Here is a 17,228-nt window from a genome sequence, read left to right as displayed (position 1 = left end):
AGGCTTTCTCTAGCTGTGGTGAGCAGGGTCTGCTCTCCAGTCGCCGTGCTCTGGCTTCTCGCTGTGGACCCCCGGCTCGAGAGACATGGCTGCAGTAGTTGAGACACATGGGCTCTGCTGCCCCGTGGCCTGTGGAATCTTCCCGGATCAGGGATTGACCCCCTGTCCCCTCCATTGGCAGCCGGATTTTTAACTACTGGACCACCAGGAAAATCCCCGTTTGTTCTTTTTTTATGTTGGGTGATTTGTAAAAAGACTTGTTTTTTTCATTGATTCTAAGAACTCTTTCTATGATCTGGATGTAAGTGACGACAGGTGACTTTCTTTCCTTGCTGGGTATGTCGTCCTGCTTCTCCACGTGCCTCATAACCTTCTGCTGAAAACAGGATGTTTTGGATAATGCAGTGTGGCCACACTCACCGTCAGACCCTTCCCCACGCGGTGTGTTGCTGTGTGTGTGTGTGGTGACTTCTTGGGCTCAGTCAGCCCAGGAGGCTGTTGAGGAATACCCAGAACCAACGCCGGGACCTTACCAGCGGCCCTGAGCACCACACACACACCCCCACCCACACACCCCACCCCCCCACCAAGGTGTCTGTTCAGCCAGCCCGCGCCTGACCTGCTTGCCGAACTCCCTGTCCCCCAGGTCCTTCGAGACATCCTCAAGGAGGTTCAGAGCAACATGGTGCCCCGCAGCATGCTCAAGGAGTGGGCCCTGCACACCTTCCCCAACGCCACCGACTACTGGACCTTCCGCAAGATGTTCACCATCCAGCTGGCACTCATCGGCTTCGCAGAGTTCGTCCTGCACCTCAACAGACTCAACCCCGAGATGCTGCAGATCGCACAGGTAACGTGGTGGGCGCGGCCGGGCCCCCCTCTCAGTCTGCGCCTGCTGCTTCTGCCCCTGAGTGTCTGCCTCCGACCTCCAGGACACGGGCAAGCTGAACGTGGCCTACTTCCGCTTTGACATAAACGACGCCACTGGGGACTTGGATGCCAACCGCCCTGTCCCTTTCCGCCTCACACCCAACATCTCCGAATTTCTAACCACCATCGGCGTCTCCGGCCCCTTGACCGCGTCCATGATCGCCGTAGCCCGCTGCTTCGCCCAGCCCAACTTCAAGGTGGGTCAAGGGTCATCCCAGGAGGAGCGTGTGGTGAAGCCCTGGGGGATGCGACGTGGCCGGACGCCCGTGGCCACGCCGGGGCTCTGACAGCACCGTGCCACACGCCCTGCTCGGGAGGACAGATGGGGTGCTGGTCCAGTCCCTCTGGCCCCCAGCCTGTCTCTTCGCAGTTGGAGACTGAGCACACACCTTCCGGTCTCTTTTTTCTGACTTCCGGGACCATCTGTACTGATTGCTCTTTTCCCAGATAAGCAGTTTGTGTCTAGAAAAGGCTTCAGACACCAGTTGCTTTTGCAAAACATTTACTCAGAACAGGTTTTAAATCATCGAGTCACCTCCTGACTGCAAACACGGACTTTGAGCTCTGTTGACGTTCGACTGCTCTCTTCCCCCCGCCCCCACCGGGGTTGGCGCGGCTCCGGGGCCCATGAAGGCCTCTGTGAAACGGGTCAGAACATGGAGCCCACTTAGGCAGGGAGCGCAATGACGCTTGTCCACTTAGGGTTAAGACCTGAAATACAGCACAGTGTTCTCGTTCTGTAGAAACACTCACTTCCGGAGACGGGGTTATCCGAGAGGGGCCCGTGATTGGAAACCCTGTTTAAAAACCTGTTACAACCTGGAAGAACAGTGTGGCCTGAGTGGCTGTGGACGGGAGGAAGCTGGGCTTCTCCACACTCAGGCCACGCTCCTTCCAGCCCCAGTGGGGTAATTGCCTTCGCATTAGATCCACATAGAGACCACCCAGCACACTGCGCTGGGGCCAGGCCCTCAGCGTGTCAGTCCGGGTCACATTTAAGCAGCCCCAGTGCCTCTGATGTGACAGCGGGCCGTGGCTGGGCGTCCAGTTCAGGAGAGTTTGCACACAGCCTGTCCGTCTTGCCATCACACCATCCTGTCTGTCATCCCAGCGCCGCCATCAGAGGTGATGGGCCTGGGTCCCCAGCCCTCCTCTGTCCCCTCCCACGGGCCCCCCTCCAGCCCCCACCACCTTCCCTCAGGACTCCATTCCACGGTGCCTTGACCTGGGGTCCCCCACCTCTTTCTTAGAACCCCAGGGGTCATCACACGTGTCTGGCTGCAGCATCGCCACCAGAGTGACCGAGGTGTGGGCCCCGGGTACTGAGGCCCCGATGGCTGCCGCAACAGAGCACCTTGCTGGGACGCTGCCCTCTGGGCCGGTAGTTAAGCGCGATCCTTCCGTTCTCACCCCGCAGGTGGACGGCATCCTGAAAACCGTGCTGCGGGACGAGATCATTGCCTGGCACAAGAAGACGCAGGAGGACACGTCGTCTCCGCTGTCAGCCGCCGGGCAGCCCGAGAACATGGACAGCCAGCAGCTGGTCTCCCTGGTTCAGAAGGCCGTCACGGCCATCATGACCCGCCTGCACAACCTCGCCCAGTTCGAGGGTGGGGAGAGCAAAGTCAACACCCTGGTGGCCGCCGCCAACAGCCTGGACAACCTGTGCCGCATGGACCCCGCCTGGCACCCTTGGCTGTGAGCGCGGCTGTGTTGGTGGGGTGGGCGGTTCCCGACGGTCGGGGACTGAGCGTCAGGAAGGCCGGGCAAGTCCAGGCAGGAGCGGAGACCAACCTGCAGCTTTTAAAGCAGCCTTCAGAGAAGCCAGGATCTCTTTGTGAATTCTTTTTTATCGACTTCCTCCCTCGTGTGAATGTACAGATAGAACTGTAGGAAACGCTTCCTTGTCGTCGTTTTTAACTTTCGGAGGTGATACCTCCTAGGAGCTTCAGGCTTTTGTACAGAGCTCTGTAACAAGTGTACAGAAAACCCACTTTGTTAGAGAAACAGGAAATTATGAAGACAGTGTGCTGGGTTTTCTCTAAGCACAGACTTCCAGGCTGCAGGAAGCAGCCTCAGAACCTCCCAGTACGGCTGGCGTGGATGGAGAGGCGGGGGCTGCCCGCCCTGTGTTTGGAGTCAGATTCCTCGGGGCCCGCAGAGCCGGAGAGCAAGCGCGATTCCGCTTGCTGTTCCGCTGCTCTTCGGCTGTCTTCTTGATATTTACTATCACTGTACCTGGAAAAAAAACATTTTCCCCTCTTAATTTAAAAAGAAGCAACGAAGGTTTGTTTGTTACCTCCAATCTGTTCACATTTTTATGAGCCTTGAGAACGTTCTATCTAAATTTGTACAGTGTGAATTTTTTAGAATAAATATTTTATCAAAGGACGTGTTGTTTCTGCGAAGTATGCCCCACCCCCCGCCCCTCGCGCCAGCGGGGCCTTGCCCCCAGGGTGGCCCCACGGTGACCGTAACATGCGCCGGGCCGGGGCTTGGGTGCGCGCCCCTCCAGCGTGAAGTCCTGATCCCGACCAAAGGCAGGAAAACACGCGCAGGGGGCTCTTGGCGCCGTTCCCAAGTTTCAGGGCTGCGGCCCAGTGACCTGCATGCAACGGGGAGATGCCTGGAGGCGGCAGCCTGGAGCCTCGTCCCCGGCTGTGGCCCGTCCCATCAGCGGGACAGACTGAACCTCATCGCCTAGACTCCAGCCCCCACACGGAGGGAGCCTGAGGGACTGGGTTTGGTCTATCTGACCAGACTGTCCCATTCTTTATTTGGAGCTGATTGTAAGTATTTTACTAGTACTCTGCTGTTTTTGTGAGCAAGCGTCTTGGGTTCTGGAATGACAGGAGCCTGTATTTCAAATGACAGGTGTCACTGCACAGCCAGCAGGCTGGAAGGGGAAGGCGCCCGTCTGTCTGACAGCCCTCCCTGTGCAGCAGGGTCTCCAGATCCGGGGTCAGGACGTAGCTGAAACCAGCCACTGAGTTACCTCGGTCCTCTTGGAGCGGGCGTGGAGCCTGGTGGTCGCAGAGATGCATGGACAGTGTTCGGGAGGAGGGAACGTTTGCTTCTCAGCCTCGCTGCTTGGAGTCTGGAGTCAGCGTCCTGGTAAGAAGGGCCCAGGTTCAAGGCCAGGCTTGCCCGTGCTGTGCCCCAGGCACTGACCCTTGTTCCTGGGAAAGCCAGCCTCTCCCCATTAGAGACCCAGCCCATCCCGTGCCCATCAGTTCGTCCCAGAGTTGGCAGCCCTGAGCCAGCACCTCTGTGACCAGAAGCCTCTTGCTCTCTCTCCTGAAAGAATGTGGCTTTGCTGGGACCCGGGTCCCCAGGAGCGAGGAAGGTCAGACAGAGGGCTTGTGTGGGGAGCCACCCCCAGGGTGTGCCCAGTTTTCCTAACACGGTTTCCAGGTAAGCACGATCGGTAAGATTTTCTTAAGCTCTAAACTACATGTGACAGAATTTGCCATTTCCACCGTCTCTGTGCGTGCAGTTCAGTGGCCTTGAGTACCTTCCCATCATTACGCAGCCCTTGCCGCTGTTACCTGCAGAACTTTTTCTTCGTCCCGAGGAGAAACTGTTCCCATCAACCCCGAGTCCCATGCTTCTCCCCCGGCCTGGGGCAAATGCTCTTCTATTTCATCTCTCTGCTTTTGACTCCTCCAGGAATCTTGTGAGTAGAAGCATGTGCTCTTTGTTCTTTTGTGACCAACTTGGCTCACTTAGCACAGCAGTGCAGCCCGTGACAGAACGGCCTTCCTTTCCAAGGCTGGATAAGGATGTATGCTGCATGTGTGTGTGTGTGTATGTGTGAACGGCCTTCCTTCCCAAGGCTGGATGAGGGTGTACGCTGCATGTGTGTACCACGTCTTTGGACCCTTGGCTTGCTTTCGTCTTTCCGCTATTGTAAAAAATGCTGGAATGAACATGGATGTTTTGAGGGGAGTCAGAGTACCCATTCAGCTTCCACTTCCAATTCCTTGGGGAATGTATACAAAACAAATTTCTGGATTATATGGCAGTTCTGTTTTTAAGTTTTTGAAGAACCTCCATATAGTTTTCCAGTAACTGCACCATTTTACATCCCCACCAACAGTGCACAAGGGTTCCACTTTCTCCACATCCCTGTCAATACTTATTTTCTGGTTAAGAAAAAAATATGTATTTTCAAACTGTGGGATCTGAGTTCCCTGACCACGGATCCGACCGGCACCCGCTCCAATGGAAGCCTGGATCTGAACCACTGGACCGCCAGGCCAGTCCCCCAAACATTTATTTTTTGATAGGAACCATCCTAAGGGGTGTGTAAAGTGCCATTCGTCCTCATTGTGGGTTTGGCTTGCGTTTCTCTCGTTGGTGAGGTTGAGCATATTTTCATGAGCTTGCTGACCATTTGAATTGTATTTGAAGAAATGTAAATTCAAAACCAAGTTGTAGGAGTTCTTTATACATTCTGGATCTTAAACCCTTATCAGATACGTGACTTCAGTATTTTCTCCACATCTTCAGGCTGCCTTTTCATTCTGTTGATAGTGTCCTTTCTTGCACAGGTTTTAAATTTTGATTTAGTTCAATTTATCTAGTTTTTCTTTTGTTGCCTGTGCTTTTTGGTTTCATATCTAAGGAATCATTGCCAAATCCAGTGTCAGCTATCAGACTTGCTACTGAATTTTCTACTTCATGTATTTTTCAGCTCTAGAATTTTTATTTGGTTCTTTTTTCCTTTCATGTTAATCACTTCTCTCTTTTCAAAGTTACTATTTTTTATTTACTTGAAGTATAGCTAATGTACAGTGTAAGTTAGAGGTGTATGGTAATGATTCACAATCTTAAAGGTTATATTCCATTTATAGTCATTACAAGATACTGGCTATATATTCCCTGTGTGTGCACTACGTCCTTGTAGCTTATTTTATATCTGGTTTCTATTTGGGGCTGTGCTGGGTCTTCGCTGTTGCCACGAGCGGGGGCTGCTCTCTAGCTGCGGTGCACTAGCTCCTCACTGCAGTGGTTCCTCTGTGGAGGACGGGCACGTGGGCTCTAAGGCACAGGCTCCGTGGTTGCGGCGCACAGGCTGTTGCTCCTTCACGACATGTGGAATCTTCCTGAGTCAGGGCCCACGTCTGCTGCACTGGCAGGTGGATTCTTTGCCCCTGAGCCACCAGGGAAGCCACAATACCTAGTATTTTGTCCTCTTAATCCCCAGCTCCTACGTGCACCTCCCCTGCCGTCCCCTCCACTGGTTTCCCTATGAATCTGTTCCCCTTTTGTTACATTCACTAGTTTAAGATTCCACATGTGAGTGATACCAGAGTATTTGTATTTCTTGAACTTGTTTCACTTAGAATAATACCCTCCAAGGCCATCTATGTTGTTTCGAACTTCAGAATACTTTCTATGGCCCAGTATTCCACTCTGTGTGTACACGTACGTATATACGCATGCACATGTACATACATATACACCACATCTCCTTTATCGATTCATCTGTTGAACGCTTTGGTTGCTTCCATGTCTTGGCTATTGTGAATTATGCTGCTGTGAACACTGGTGGGGGTGTCTTTTTGAACTAGTGTTTCTGCTTTCTTTCAGATACAAACCCAGGAGTGGAATTGCTGGCTCATATGGTAGCTCGATTTTCAGTCTGTTGAGAAACCTCCATACTGTTTTCCAAACTTGCTGCCGTCAGCTCCTCCTGCCGTTAGAGTGGTGAGTTTGCCCCTTTCTTTAGAAGGCCCTTGCCACTGGCTTCCTGTCTTGTTTAAAAAAAAAAAAAAGCTGGAATCTCTTTTGCACACCAAATAACAGACGCCAAAAACGTAAAGTCGTGAGTTTATTGCATATGTAACAAAATGAACCTGACCGCCGGGGTCCAGCCTGCTGTTCAACCACTGTTTTGTGTTTCCAGCTGGTTCTATAACCACATTAAATAGAACTAGTATTCTTTAAATACTTTTGATTTTGACATAAAACATTAGTGTACAACTTTCACAAAATAAATCAGCAATAAAAACCGTGGGAAGGATAACAAGGATAGCAGCAGTACTTAAAAACAAAATAAATAAAAATACATTATAAAGTGGTTGAGAGACAAAAATAAACCAACTTTAAAAATCCATACTATGTGTTGGGAAGGCTGCCGTGCAGCAACACCTGGCTGCAGCCGGGGCGTCTTCTCGGATAGCTCGGCCTGGACGACCGCCCGACCTGGACTCGGACCCTGGGCTGGGCGAGCCCCGGGCCTCATTCCCAGGCGCTTCTCCCGGGAGGAGTCGGCGGACGGCTGGCAGCCGCCCCGCAGCCCCTCCGGTCTTCCTAAAGCACTGAGGAGCGGTGGTTGGCTACATCCCTGAGGGTCGGCTGATGGCCGCTGGTGAGGCAAGCCTGGAGGTCGGGCCCTGAAGCTTCCGGGCAGAGGCGGGGGGACGGGGTTCGTCTGCGGCTCCCGGGAAGGGCAGGGGGCGGGGGGCTCACCCGGGACCACCCAGGGCTAGACACGATTCTTTGGTGGGGGTGGAGGGTCGAAAGGCCCACTCCCCGTGGACACTGAGGTTCGAGGGGCAGTGCCACCGACAGGCCTGCTTGGCAAGAGTGACCTGGAGCTCTGGAAGGTTCTGCTAGGCTCCCCGACACCAGCTGTGGGGGCCGAGGCGTCCACGTGCCAGCAGGGAAACACAGAGCCGGATCCTGGGGGGAGGTGAAGCTGTCACCAGCAGCCCGCGGAGGAGCCCCGAGGAGACCCTCTGCTCTTGCTGAGGTGACATCTGACACAGGAAGCAGCCCATCCCCCGTCAGCAGGAAGGTCACTGGAAAGGAGGCAAACGCCTCATTCCTGCTTCGAGGTCTTTTCAGCCACGAGACCCTCGTTTCCTCCCTAATTACGGCAGGTTCTGGCCGACACCCAGGAAAACCAGGTGTCTTTCCCCCCTCGGTCCCCTCCTCTAGGTTTAGGTATGGGTCGCAGGGCGGGTGTGTGTGTCTGTACCCTCACGCCGCCAGAGGACACCCCCGAGGAGCCAGCTCCCAGCACACCCAGAAAGTGTGATGGTAACCCGGGCACAGCTCAGCCCCAAGCCTGGCCTTCACATTCTGAGGGGGCGCTTTTCCTTTTACAGCCAACGGCATCCTTCCTATTCTAGAACCCCAGCGAGTCGCCCGGCAGCACAGCTTTCTCTCCTGGAACCCCCAGCTGCAGTCTGCCCCCCAACCCTAGGCCACTGACTGCTTCCAGGTCAAGAGAAGAACCACAGCAAGATGCAGAGGGTCAACGCTGTCCATAGGCGTCGGGAACGAAAAAGGACAGACAGGTCAGAAAGCGCCTTCCAGACCCACAGCCAGCTGGATCCCAGCACGGACCTCGGGAGCGTCCACAACAGAAGTTCAACAGGGACTCGTCCTGCTAGTGAGTTACCCTGCACTCGGCCCCCAAACAAAAACAACGGAAGTCCATACGGAGAGTGTGCCGCCACTGCTGTTTTCCCACTGAAGTTTAGCTATCTAAAATCGAACCACTCTAAAAATTATTTGAACTTTTGTGCAAATTGGGAAACGGTGTTAGAAATTTAGGGTCAAGGCTTTCTCTGGCCTTGCTCATCGCCTGGGCGGGTGAGCCGCACCGCGGTGTTTGGTTAGCGTTGCCATCAGATGGGGACATGGGCCAGCGGGTCCGGGGGCCCCTCTGCCTTCGGGTTCCATCCACGACCCACTTTTTGTAAAAAGGTGACTTGGGGTGAACATCGATCATGAGGATTAGACATTCTCGCTCTCCTTTTCAAGCTAGTTTGCACCAAGCCAGCAGCTATGAAGTCAGAGTTCTGTCCTGTTAGTTTAGTTCTTAAGCACTTTCCACAAAATGGTTCGTTAGTATCCAGGTGTGGGGCGGGGCGGGGCTGGTTTTGGTCTGTTTTATAAGCTCTGCTATGTGGTGGTTTCGCTGGAAAAATATTTTGAATTGGATAGACAATGTGGCTAAAGGGACTCTGAAAAGGAAAGATTATTTTTCTCTCTGTAGAACAAAGTTTTCAGCTAGGAAACCCTGAAAAGAAACACCCAGGCCCCCAGCGCAAGCCGCCCCGACTCGTGTCCCCTTCCAAATCAGAAGCATCTTCTTGACGCCAGCTTCCTGCAGTGGCGGAACTCCAGTAAGCATCTCCTTTACCGTTACTGTCAGAACTTAACCTGCTACCCAGAGCAGGCCGCTGGGACATGGGGTGTGGAATCCGAGCTGCTGAACTCGAAAAGGGGCCTTAGGTCGGCTTTGAGACAGAGCAGCGGGTCCAGCTGTGGGGTGTGCCCCGGGCAGCCCCTCACGGCTCCCTCCCTGGGAGTCGAGACTCCCATGGAGCCCATGGGCGCTGAGCTGCCACCGCAAGTGCCACGGCTGTAGCAGAGGGTCCCGTGTGACCGAAGCCGTGCTGACCTGGCTGTGTTTATTGGATGGGGGGGATGGGGGGGCCTGCCAGGAGGGGGAGAATGTGGGAGGAGCCACCAGCTGCAGTCTGCCCGCCCCTCGCTCCCCCAGCAAAGAGCAGGGGAGACCAGCCTTTCCCTCGGGTTCCTAGGATTCCAGGGCCTCAGCTGGTTCGCGGAGGCATCCAGAGCTGCCGCTCAGGGTCTGGTGGCCATGAGCTCATGTCTGCTCCTCAGGGTGCACTTCACTCCACGGCAAAGCCACAGGTCTCCTCCACCGCAGTCAGCAGCTTCTCATAGAGCTTCTCGTACGACTCGTAGGGCGGGATGTCGATCCGGTTAAAGCTGGAAAGGGACAGAGGTGAGACACACCGCAGAGCCGGCCTGGCCGAGGGCCTACTCCCGGGAGAGGGCAGTGGGTGAACGCTTGTGTGTACACCTGGGGCTTCTTGGGCAAAGATTTTTAAACCAATGAAACCAGGTGAGTACATCCTGGGCAGATTAGGACAAAGCTGTCACCTTGTTGGGTTTCTTGTTTTGGGGAGAAGTTATTTCTCAGACCAGGAACACATTTGCAGAGCACAAAACCCCTCTATCAGTTCACTGCCCACGCGTCAAACCCTCTAGGACTTGATCTAACCACAGCGGGGCAGTCCGCAGTATTTCCAGAAGAAACAGATTCTTCCCCAAAACCAACAAGACATCAGATCCCCAACGGGGTTAGATGAACGGGCCAGCATTTCCTCAGGGATGTTCATTCCCAAAGCTGTGTCCAAAAGCCCTGTGAAGCTATTACCTCACAAGGAATCCAAAACTACCGAATTCTGACCGAGAGGACAGAGGCCTCATGAATTGCTGGGGCTAAGCCCTTAAGGACGGTTTCTGAGGTGGAGTCAGGCTACAGCGTGTGGAGTCTTTTCAGGGGTCCTTGACCCCGAGGACATTCTTCACATCCATCAGAGGACCAAGCCTGCTGGGGATGGGAGGAGTGGCCCTGGGGGTCAACCCCGCTGGACAGACCCTGGATCCTCACGTGGGCCAGGGGGCTGTCCTCTGTCTCACAGACGTGGAGACCCGCCCACTTGGATGTCGTGGCCAGCGTGGGATCCCCAGCCCCGGTTCCCAGCCAGGGACCTCCCCCCACGTCACCATGCATCCCGGCAGCGTCTGGAACCGGTTCTGGTCAACTGGAGGGACACTCAAGACGTGGTTCACAAGGGCGAGTGAGTGACTAGATTTTAAACCACAAAGGAACTAACCCCACTGCAGGTGCCGTTTAAGTGAGGACTGAGGGAGGAAGCGTTTTTCAGTACACAGGCACGTCTTCCACAGTCAGAGCTCCAAGAAGAGACCAGTAACCCCAAACTTAAACCTGCAGTGCTCCCTCCTGACGGCACCTGTGTGGGCAACAGGTTAACACACACCCATGGACACACACACACGCAGCAGGAGCCAGGGGAGTAGCTCCAAGAACAGCCACGTCTCAGGACTTAACTGCGCTCCTGAAAGAGCCTCGTGCTGACCCTGACGTGCGGGCTGTCCCGCACAGACCCCGGGTGGGGCGCCGGTCCTTACCAGGTGTGGGCCTTGGGCAGGTTGTCCGTGTTGGCGTCGATCAGGTGGATGGTGAAGAGCCGGGGCCCTGCGGCGCCTGTAGAGCCTTACGAGACAACAGTCTAGTTAACATGCTTCAGAGGTGGGGCCCGGGCCCCCTGCCACCACCCGGGGCCCCACGCCCATCCTTCCAGATGGTGTCAGGGTTCACGTAACCCTAGGAGCTCTGTGCAGTCTTGGGATATGCACACAATGGCTACGGAGTGACTAACATCAGACATTCTAGAAAATTCACGGGTGCAGGAAGAGCAAAGACCGAGCTGTCCTCTCACAGCTGAGAGGACATGAGCCTGCCCCAGGGCAGGTGTCTGAAAGCAGAATCCTTAAGTCACCAGGAATTTGTTTTTAAAAAAAAAAACCAGGAATTTCTAGCAAGCAGACCCCCTGTTTGCAGTGGATGGTAGCATCACAAGAAAAGCAGGTTCTGGAGTCAGGAAACCCCCTGTGCAGAGGCGGTGGGAAAAAAGACAGACACGAACACCAGGACCCAAGCCCCAGAATAGGAGGGGACTTCTCAGTCCAGGAGGGCCTCAGGCGAAGGACGAGGCTACAGGGAACGTTCGCGTGAAAACAGCCTGCTCTCACTAAGAACATGTGAAGTCCAGTTACTAAGTTTTAAGGTACTAATATTCTCAACCTTACTTCTGCCAGGGTTATCAAGTGACAAAACCTCCAGATTTAGCATCAGCACGCAGAAGGGGCCCTTCCCGGGTGGAGGCGCCGACCACGAGCCCCGCAGCCCCTCCTGAGCTCAGCCGCATTACTGTGCATGGCCGCCCCCGGCCCCCTTCCCAGGGACTCAGTCCGAGCTGAAAGGGACGCCTGGGAGGATGGCTCCTCACTGGACAAGGCAGCCGACCAGGCGGGCCCATGGACGAGGGGACTGAGGGCCCGACCTGCACAGCGCGCTATGCGCTCAGGAGACTCAGAAGTTAACCCGAGCGCTTTACAGCTGCTTTCCTCCCCCCAAAGCCATCTGTTCTGTTGGGTGAGGGGAACCCACCCCCTACCCCAGCCCCCTGGCCTCGCAGGCGGGGTCATTCCTGGTCCAGCCTCACGGGGACACCAGGCCAGCCGGCCAGCATCTGCCGCTGTGGGCCCACGGGCTGAGACACCCCGAGTAGGTGGTGTGGAAGACTCGTGTGGCTGACACGGGCTCCCACTGTTTACAGACGTTTCTTTCACCCCGGGAGCAGCAGTGGGGAGAGAAGAGGTCTCTGGACAAGCGACACTGCCATGCCCGGCATCCATCATGAAAGACCCGATGCCAGGAGACGTCCCAGGCCCCCACCCGGCCTGGCCCAGCCGCCACTGCAGTCACCTTGCAGCGCCTTGAAGCCCTGGAGGGGGACCCGCGTGGAGCCCGTCACGAACTGCAGCAGCCGGGCCCGCCGCTCCTCATCGAAGGTCTCTACCGCCTGCCAGAACCACCGGACCACGTTGCTGTCGGCCCCACAGTGCTTCAGCCGCGTGTTGGACTTCCAGTCGTCCAGGTCGATCTTGTCTAGGCCGCCGATGATCAGCTGCGGGGCATGAAGGTGGGTCACTTCCTGGACACACAACACGACGGGCCGCCCCAGGCTCCCGGGTCGTGGAGAGACCGACCAACCACGCCCCAGTCAACCGGGCGATGTTCAGACAAGGGGATACCCAACACACACACAGCCGGCCCAAGGCCCCCGTCTGTGTCTGTACTTCCAGGCTGGCTGCCACCCCCAGGGTGCGGGGGCGGCCGCTGACGTGACGTTTCCCTACAGCTGAGCGCATGTGTGTGTGTGCCCTGAGGAGCCAGAAAGGCTGCACAGGGTCACCTGCCCAGCGGGGCCGCCTCCCAGGACCTCGCGGGGACACCTGGGGACGTGTGGGGTGTAAAGTGTGACTCCCCCCCAGGGGATCACGTGCACTCCGGCATACCAGGGCAGAAGGTTGGGGACACTTTGAAAGGCCCGAGCTACTTGGTGCCAGAGGTGGACAAGACGTGAGTGAATCACTGCGTCCCATGAAGATGGACAAGAAAGGACAGTAACACCCCGTCCTGGGCCTGATAACAGCTGGAATCAAAAGGGAGCAGCTGGTTACGGTCACATGCTCAGTGACCGTAAGGTGACCCCTCAGGAGGAGGCACTGGGGAAGCTCTACACTGGAGGTCTCTAAGTCAGGGGAAGCCGCGGAACACCCTGACTGATGTCCCACGGATGAGCTGGACTCCCTGCCACCACATAGACACCAGGCCTCGTCAGCCCTGCTCGGGGCTCCCCGACACCCCTGTCCCCCCACCCTGTCCCTGCTCCTGCAGCCACAGCGACCCCCACGCCTGTGGGGACCATGCAGCCTCGCCCGCAGCCTGGCTAGGAGGCAGGGACCGCCCCGCACACAACAGCCCCTCGCACCCCAGCCCCGCACAGCCCACCTCCAGCTCCTTCTGGTCAAAAGGCTTCAATAAGTGTTGAGGGATGAGCTCGTTAAATCCCTTCTGAAGAGCCAGGAACTGGGCCTCGATTCCCCTCATGAACCTCCAATTTACATACAACCTGAGAAGGCAAGTCACACGTTGGAAGCAGCAGCACAGTTCTTTCCTCTGTTAGTCGGGGCTGACATCAGCTAAGCCCTACCGCCCGGCCCGCCGACAGGGAGGAACGCCCCCTGCTGGTTGGTGACCAGCCTAAGACTCAAGAGGAAAGGAAGTCAGCCCCTCCCTTAGATGTGCTGATTCTCTGCTTGAAATCGGTCAGATCTGACCTGACCTGTTAGGGATGCCACAGTTGAAAAAAAAAATGTTTGAAAATAAAATAAAGGACCCTGAGAACGACACCCCCACATGTGTCTGAATACCCCATGGAGTTGCTAGTCAGCTATTTGCCTTCAGAGCGGGGAGGACAGACCGGACGGAAGATGCCCTTAGACTGAGCTCAGGAAGCTTCCAGGCTCCTCCTCCTCGCTCTCCTGTGGTCATCACCATCACACCCAGAACCGAGTGCTCCCTTGCCAGTCCCCGCCTTGGTCTCTGGGGTCATGAATCCCCCTTTAACAGGTCAGCCCTCCACTCAGAGCTCCCACTGCTGACACCACTGCTTTCGGGAAGTCTCTACTGTGACTCTGGTCCAAGTATGGGAAGGGAGGCTCACGCAGCAGAGGAGCCTCGACCATCTCAACGTGCCCGCTGCCTGGCAACCCCCGCCCCAGGTGCCCCAGAACACTGCCTACCGGACATATTCCTTCTTATTCTCCTCTGTGACGGGGACGTTCCTGCCGTTGGGTTTCAGTTCGTGCTGAAGAATCCGCCCGAAAGCATTGTGCTCCACGCAGAACGTGTGATCGAGCACGGGGGTGATGTCATTCTCTCTGCGGGGGAGCACAGGCGGGGGTCAGGGTGGCCTCAAGAGGAGGGTGACGGGAGCGACGCTGCTGGGACCTCCGGAGACATGGCATCCAAGTCTCCGAGCAGACGAGAGGGAAGCGTGACGGGGAAACTGAGTCAAGGGGCAGCCACACCAAGAAGATATCACCGCCCTGCCTCCAGGCAGCCTTTCCAAGGCTTCAGTGCAGAGAAGCCCTTGAAAGTTAGGACTGGCTCCTTTGTCCGCCACATTTCTGGAAACACAGCTGGGGTGGTTCTCCACAGGATGCAGGCCTGACCCCCGCACCCCAGCCTTAGCAGCTAGGACATGTGGGAGGATGTGGACCTCCCATTCCTGTGAAATCAGCCCATTCACGAGGACCCCCGACATCCACGGTGACCATGTAGCTGTGCCTGTTGCTTTTAAGAGTTTTAGGATAATCTTAAAGGTGACTGAATATCAGGACTTTTTTGATATCTTCCTGGTCCCTCTAGGGGCTTCCCTGGTGGCTCAGCTGGTAAAGAATCCGCCTGCAATGCAGGAGACCTGGGTTCGATCCCTGGATTGGGAAGATCCCCTGGAGAAGGGAAAGGCTGCCCCATCCAGTATTCTGGCCTGGAGAATTCCATGGACTATACAGCCCATGGGGTCGCAAAGAGTCGGACACGACTGAGCGACTTTCACTTCACTTGGTCCCTCTAGAGACCAGGAGACACCTCAGAGTGTTAAAAAAAAACAAAAAACCACCAGGCCTGGGGATTAACAGCCACAATCGTAACCTAATATTCAAGGAGACAGCAAAGGAAACTAGTCCATGAAGAGAAGCTGGTCAAACAGTATATGAGATAGTAAGTCAATTAAATATTTTCATCAGATCAGTTTTTATGATTCTGGTGGTTGGTTTCTCCAGTTTCACACCCATGGATCTGGTGCACCCTAAGACAGGTGACAGGTGAATTTTCAGTTCCCTGAGTCGGTACTTACAGAATCCACACTAGGCTCTTATGGAGTTCAGGGTCCACCGATTCCAAATCAGAAAGCTGGATGGGCTTCCCCAGTAGCTGCTTGTAGAAAGGCACCGTGAAACCCCCATTGATGTAGTGTCCGTGGAACACAGCCAGACCCATGATCCGACCCACGAAATGGAAGTAAGACAAGTGGTCCTGCAGGGGGCAGCAGAGAACACCAAGTGTTAGGAAGCTGACCGGCAGGGCGGACAGGTGTGTGTTTCTCCAGGTTCTCAGGAGACCCGTCCCACAGGAGGAAGCTGAATCAGTGACTCACAGGCTGCGCTCAGGACCCACCCGATCAAAGGTCACATAAGAGCACTACTCTGGAGAGGTCATCTGCATGACACTTCATGCGCCCTTGGTTCAAATACCTTCTCAAAACTGCTACTGAATTTGTGGGGCCCAGTGCAAAATGAAAATGCAGAACCCCTTATTCAGAAATGGAGAATTTCAACATGATGAAGGCAGAGCGTCAACCGCGAGCCGCCCCTTCTCAGCACAGGGCCTGGTGCTGGCACAGGCCAACTGGCACACCAGGAGGCCGCCGGCCTCTCCCAGCGCGCCTCGAACAAATAAAGGCGACAGGCAGCCCTTCTTCCTCTGCCATCCCTGCCCCAGCCCACAGGAAAGCAGAAGAGAGGAAAATCCAGAGAAGGGACTGAGCGGGGGACACATCCCCAAACCAGTGCTGTTGTGGTTTGCAACCAGGGAAGCCCCGTTTCTACTCTTAGGTTGGAATTACAACCAGAGAGTGCCCGCACTGGTGAAAGTCGCACTGGCTGCCCCTCAGAGCCGTGTGCGTGGTGCGGACCTCAGGACGCGGCCCGCAGCAGAGCCCTCCGCTCGCCGCGGGCCACCCCTGGGCCACATGCTGCTCCTGTTTCCTCATTGCTATGACGAGCAGCTAAGAGTATCGGCACGCTGGTCAAAAAGGCCAGTTACATAAGGGAATACTCCAGTTCTGGCTGGGAGGAGGATGGACCTCGTACCCCGCTTCTCAGAATGATACTGTCAACAAATACAGCCATTGAGCCAGAGTTCCCTCCAATGGCAATAAAGTGCTTTGAGTCCACAAGCAGCTCAATTTCACTCTTGTTGTCCTTGAAACAACATACTCAGTGATCCCAGTCACTGAAGGTAAGGGGTGGAAACCACCCATCCTACCACCTGTCACTCTACCTTCCCAGTTTTATTTGCCACAGACTTTGAGTAGGTCTACAATGACTACACCAAGAATTGAGGTTGAAACTGGAAAGCCACTGAGATCCCCCAGCTGGGTCTCTGGCCTCCTTACTCATTGATACTTACCGGGTTGACTGAAGAGTCTGGGCTGATCTGCAGCATGTAAGTGTTGTCCGTGGAGTACTGGAAGAGCCCGTAGTAGGGGTTCAGCATCTCACGGCACAGTAAGTAGAGCCACTCCCTAGAGACCGCAGCGACAAGACGACACGGTGAGACCCCCCGTTTGGGGTCTTCACCACAGGGCTGACAGACTGCCCTCGGAAGCCAAACTGGTCAGGCTGCCTGCCTCAGAAAAGGTGACCGGGACAGGCTGGGCAAATAGGGGAGAAGGAAACAGCTGCTTCTAGCGGTTCCAGAAAAGCAAAACTTCAGTGACTCCGAAGTTGAGAACCATCTCTGGTTGTGGGAATCATCACCAGCTCCGAGGCACGGTGTCTGTCAGCCTGCCTGCACCCCACGAAGGTTTCTCTGCTCCTTTGTAGAGAGAAAATCTCGTGACGAACGGACTTCCCTGGTGGTGCAATGGCTGAGAGTCCGCACTCCCGACGCAGGGGCCCAGGTTCGACCCCTGGTCAGGTAACTGTATCCCACAAGACCAAACTAAGAGTTCACACGCCACGATGGAAGATGAAAGACCCCGCGTGCAGAAACAAAGACCCACACAGCCAAATAAATGTTTTAA

The 17,228-nt window shown here is 55.4% G+C and overlaps 2 protein-coding genes and 1 long non-coding RNA gene across 4 annotated transcripts in view; 2 read left to right on the top strand and 1 right to left on the bottom strand.

The window, feature by feature from the left end:
- The window catches only part of TRRAP (transformation/transcription domain associated protein), a 90,637-nt gene extending 87,316 nt beyond the window's left edge, over positions 1-3,321 (top strand). Inside the window, 3 exon segments of the mRNA XM_070362803.1 lie at positions 647-850; positions 933-1,127; positions 2,348-3,321. Of these exon segments, the coding sequence (XP_070218904.1) occupies positions 647-850; positions 933-1,127; positions 2,348-2,632 (684 nt within the window). The 3' untranslated portion in view covers positions 2,633-3,321.
- Positions 3,322-3,831: 510 nt separating this feature from the next.
- Positions 3,832-6,706, top strand: LOC138985535 (uncharacterized). The gene is made up of 3 exons (XR_011462560.1): positions 3,832-4,044; positions 4,235-4,344; positions 6,526-6,706. It is a non-coding gene; the product is annotated as an uncharacterized lncRNA (long non-coding RNA).
- Positions 6,707-6,753: 47 nt separating this feature from the next.
- Positions 6,754-17,228, bottom strand: part of SMURF1 (SMAD specific E3 ubiquitin protein ligase 1) — a 91,723-nt gene continuing 81,248 nt past the window's right edge. The window contains exons 12-18 of one of the 2 annotated variants that reach the window (XM_070362107.1): positions 16,613-16,727; positions 15,279-15,457; positions 14,161-14,298; positions 13,367-13,487; positions 12,278-12,479; positions 10,918-11,002; positions 6,754-9,687 (exon numbers count right to left, since the gene is read on the bottom strand). In XM_070362107.1, the coding sequence (XP_070218208.1) occupies positions 9,588-9,687; positions 10,918-11,002; positions 12,278-12,479; positions 13,367-13,487; positions 14,161-14,298; positions 15,279-15,457; positions 16,613-16,727 (940 nt within the window). In that variant the 3' untranslated portion in view covers positions 6,754-9,587. The remainder of the gene's footprint in view (positions 9,688-10,917; positions 11,003-12,277; positions 12,480-13,366; positions 13,488-14,160; positions 14,299-15,278; positions 15,458-16,612; positions 16,728-17,228) is intronic. The other variant, XM_070362108.1, reaches the window with a different exon arrangement.

This window comes from Bos mutus, chromosome 25 (assembly GCF_027580195.1).
Source record: "Bos mutus isolate GX-2022 chromosome 25, NWIPB_WYAK_1.1, whole genome shotgun sequence".
Taxonomy (NCBI): domain Eukaryota; kingdom Metazoa; phylum Chordata; class Mammalia; order Artiodactyla; family Bovidae; genus Bos; species Bos mutus.
This window is presented reverse-complemented; position numbering and strand designations above follow the sequence as displayed.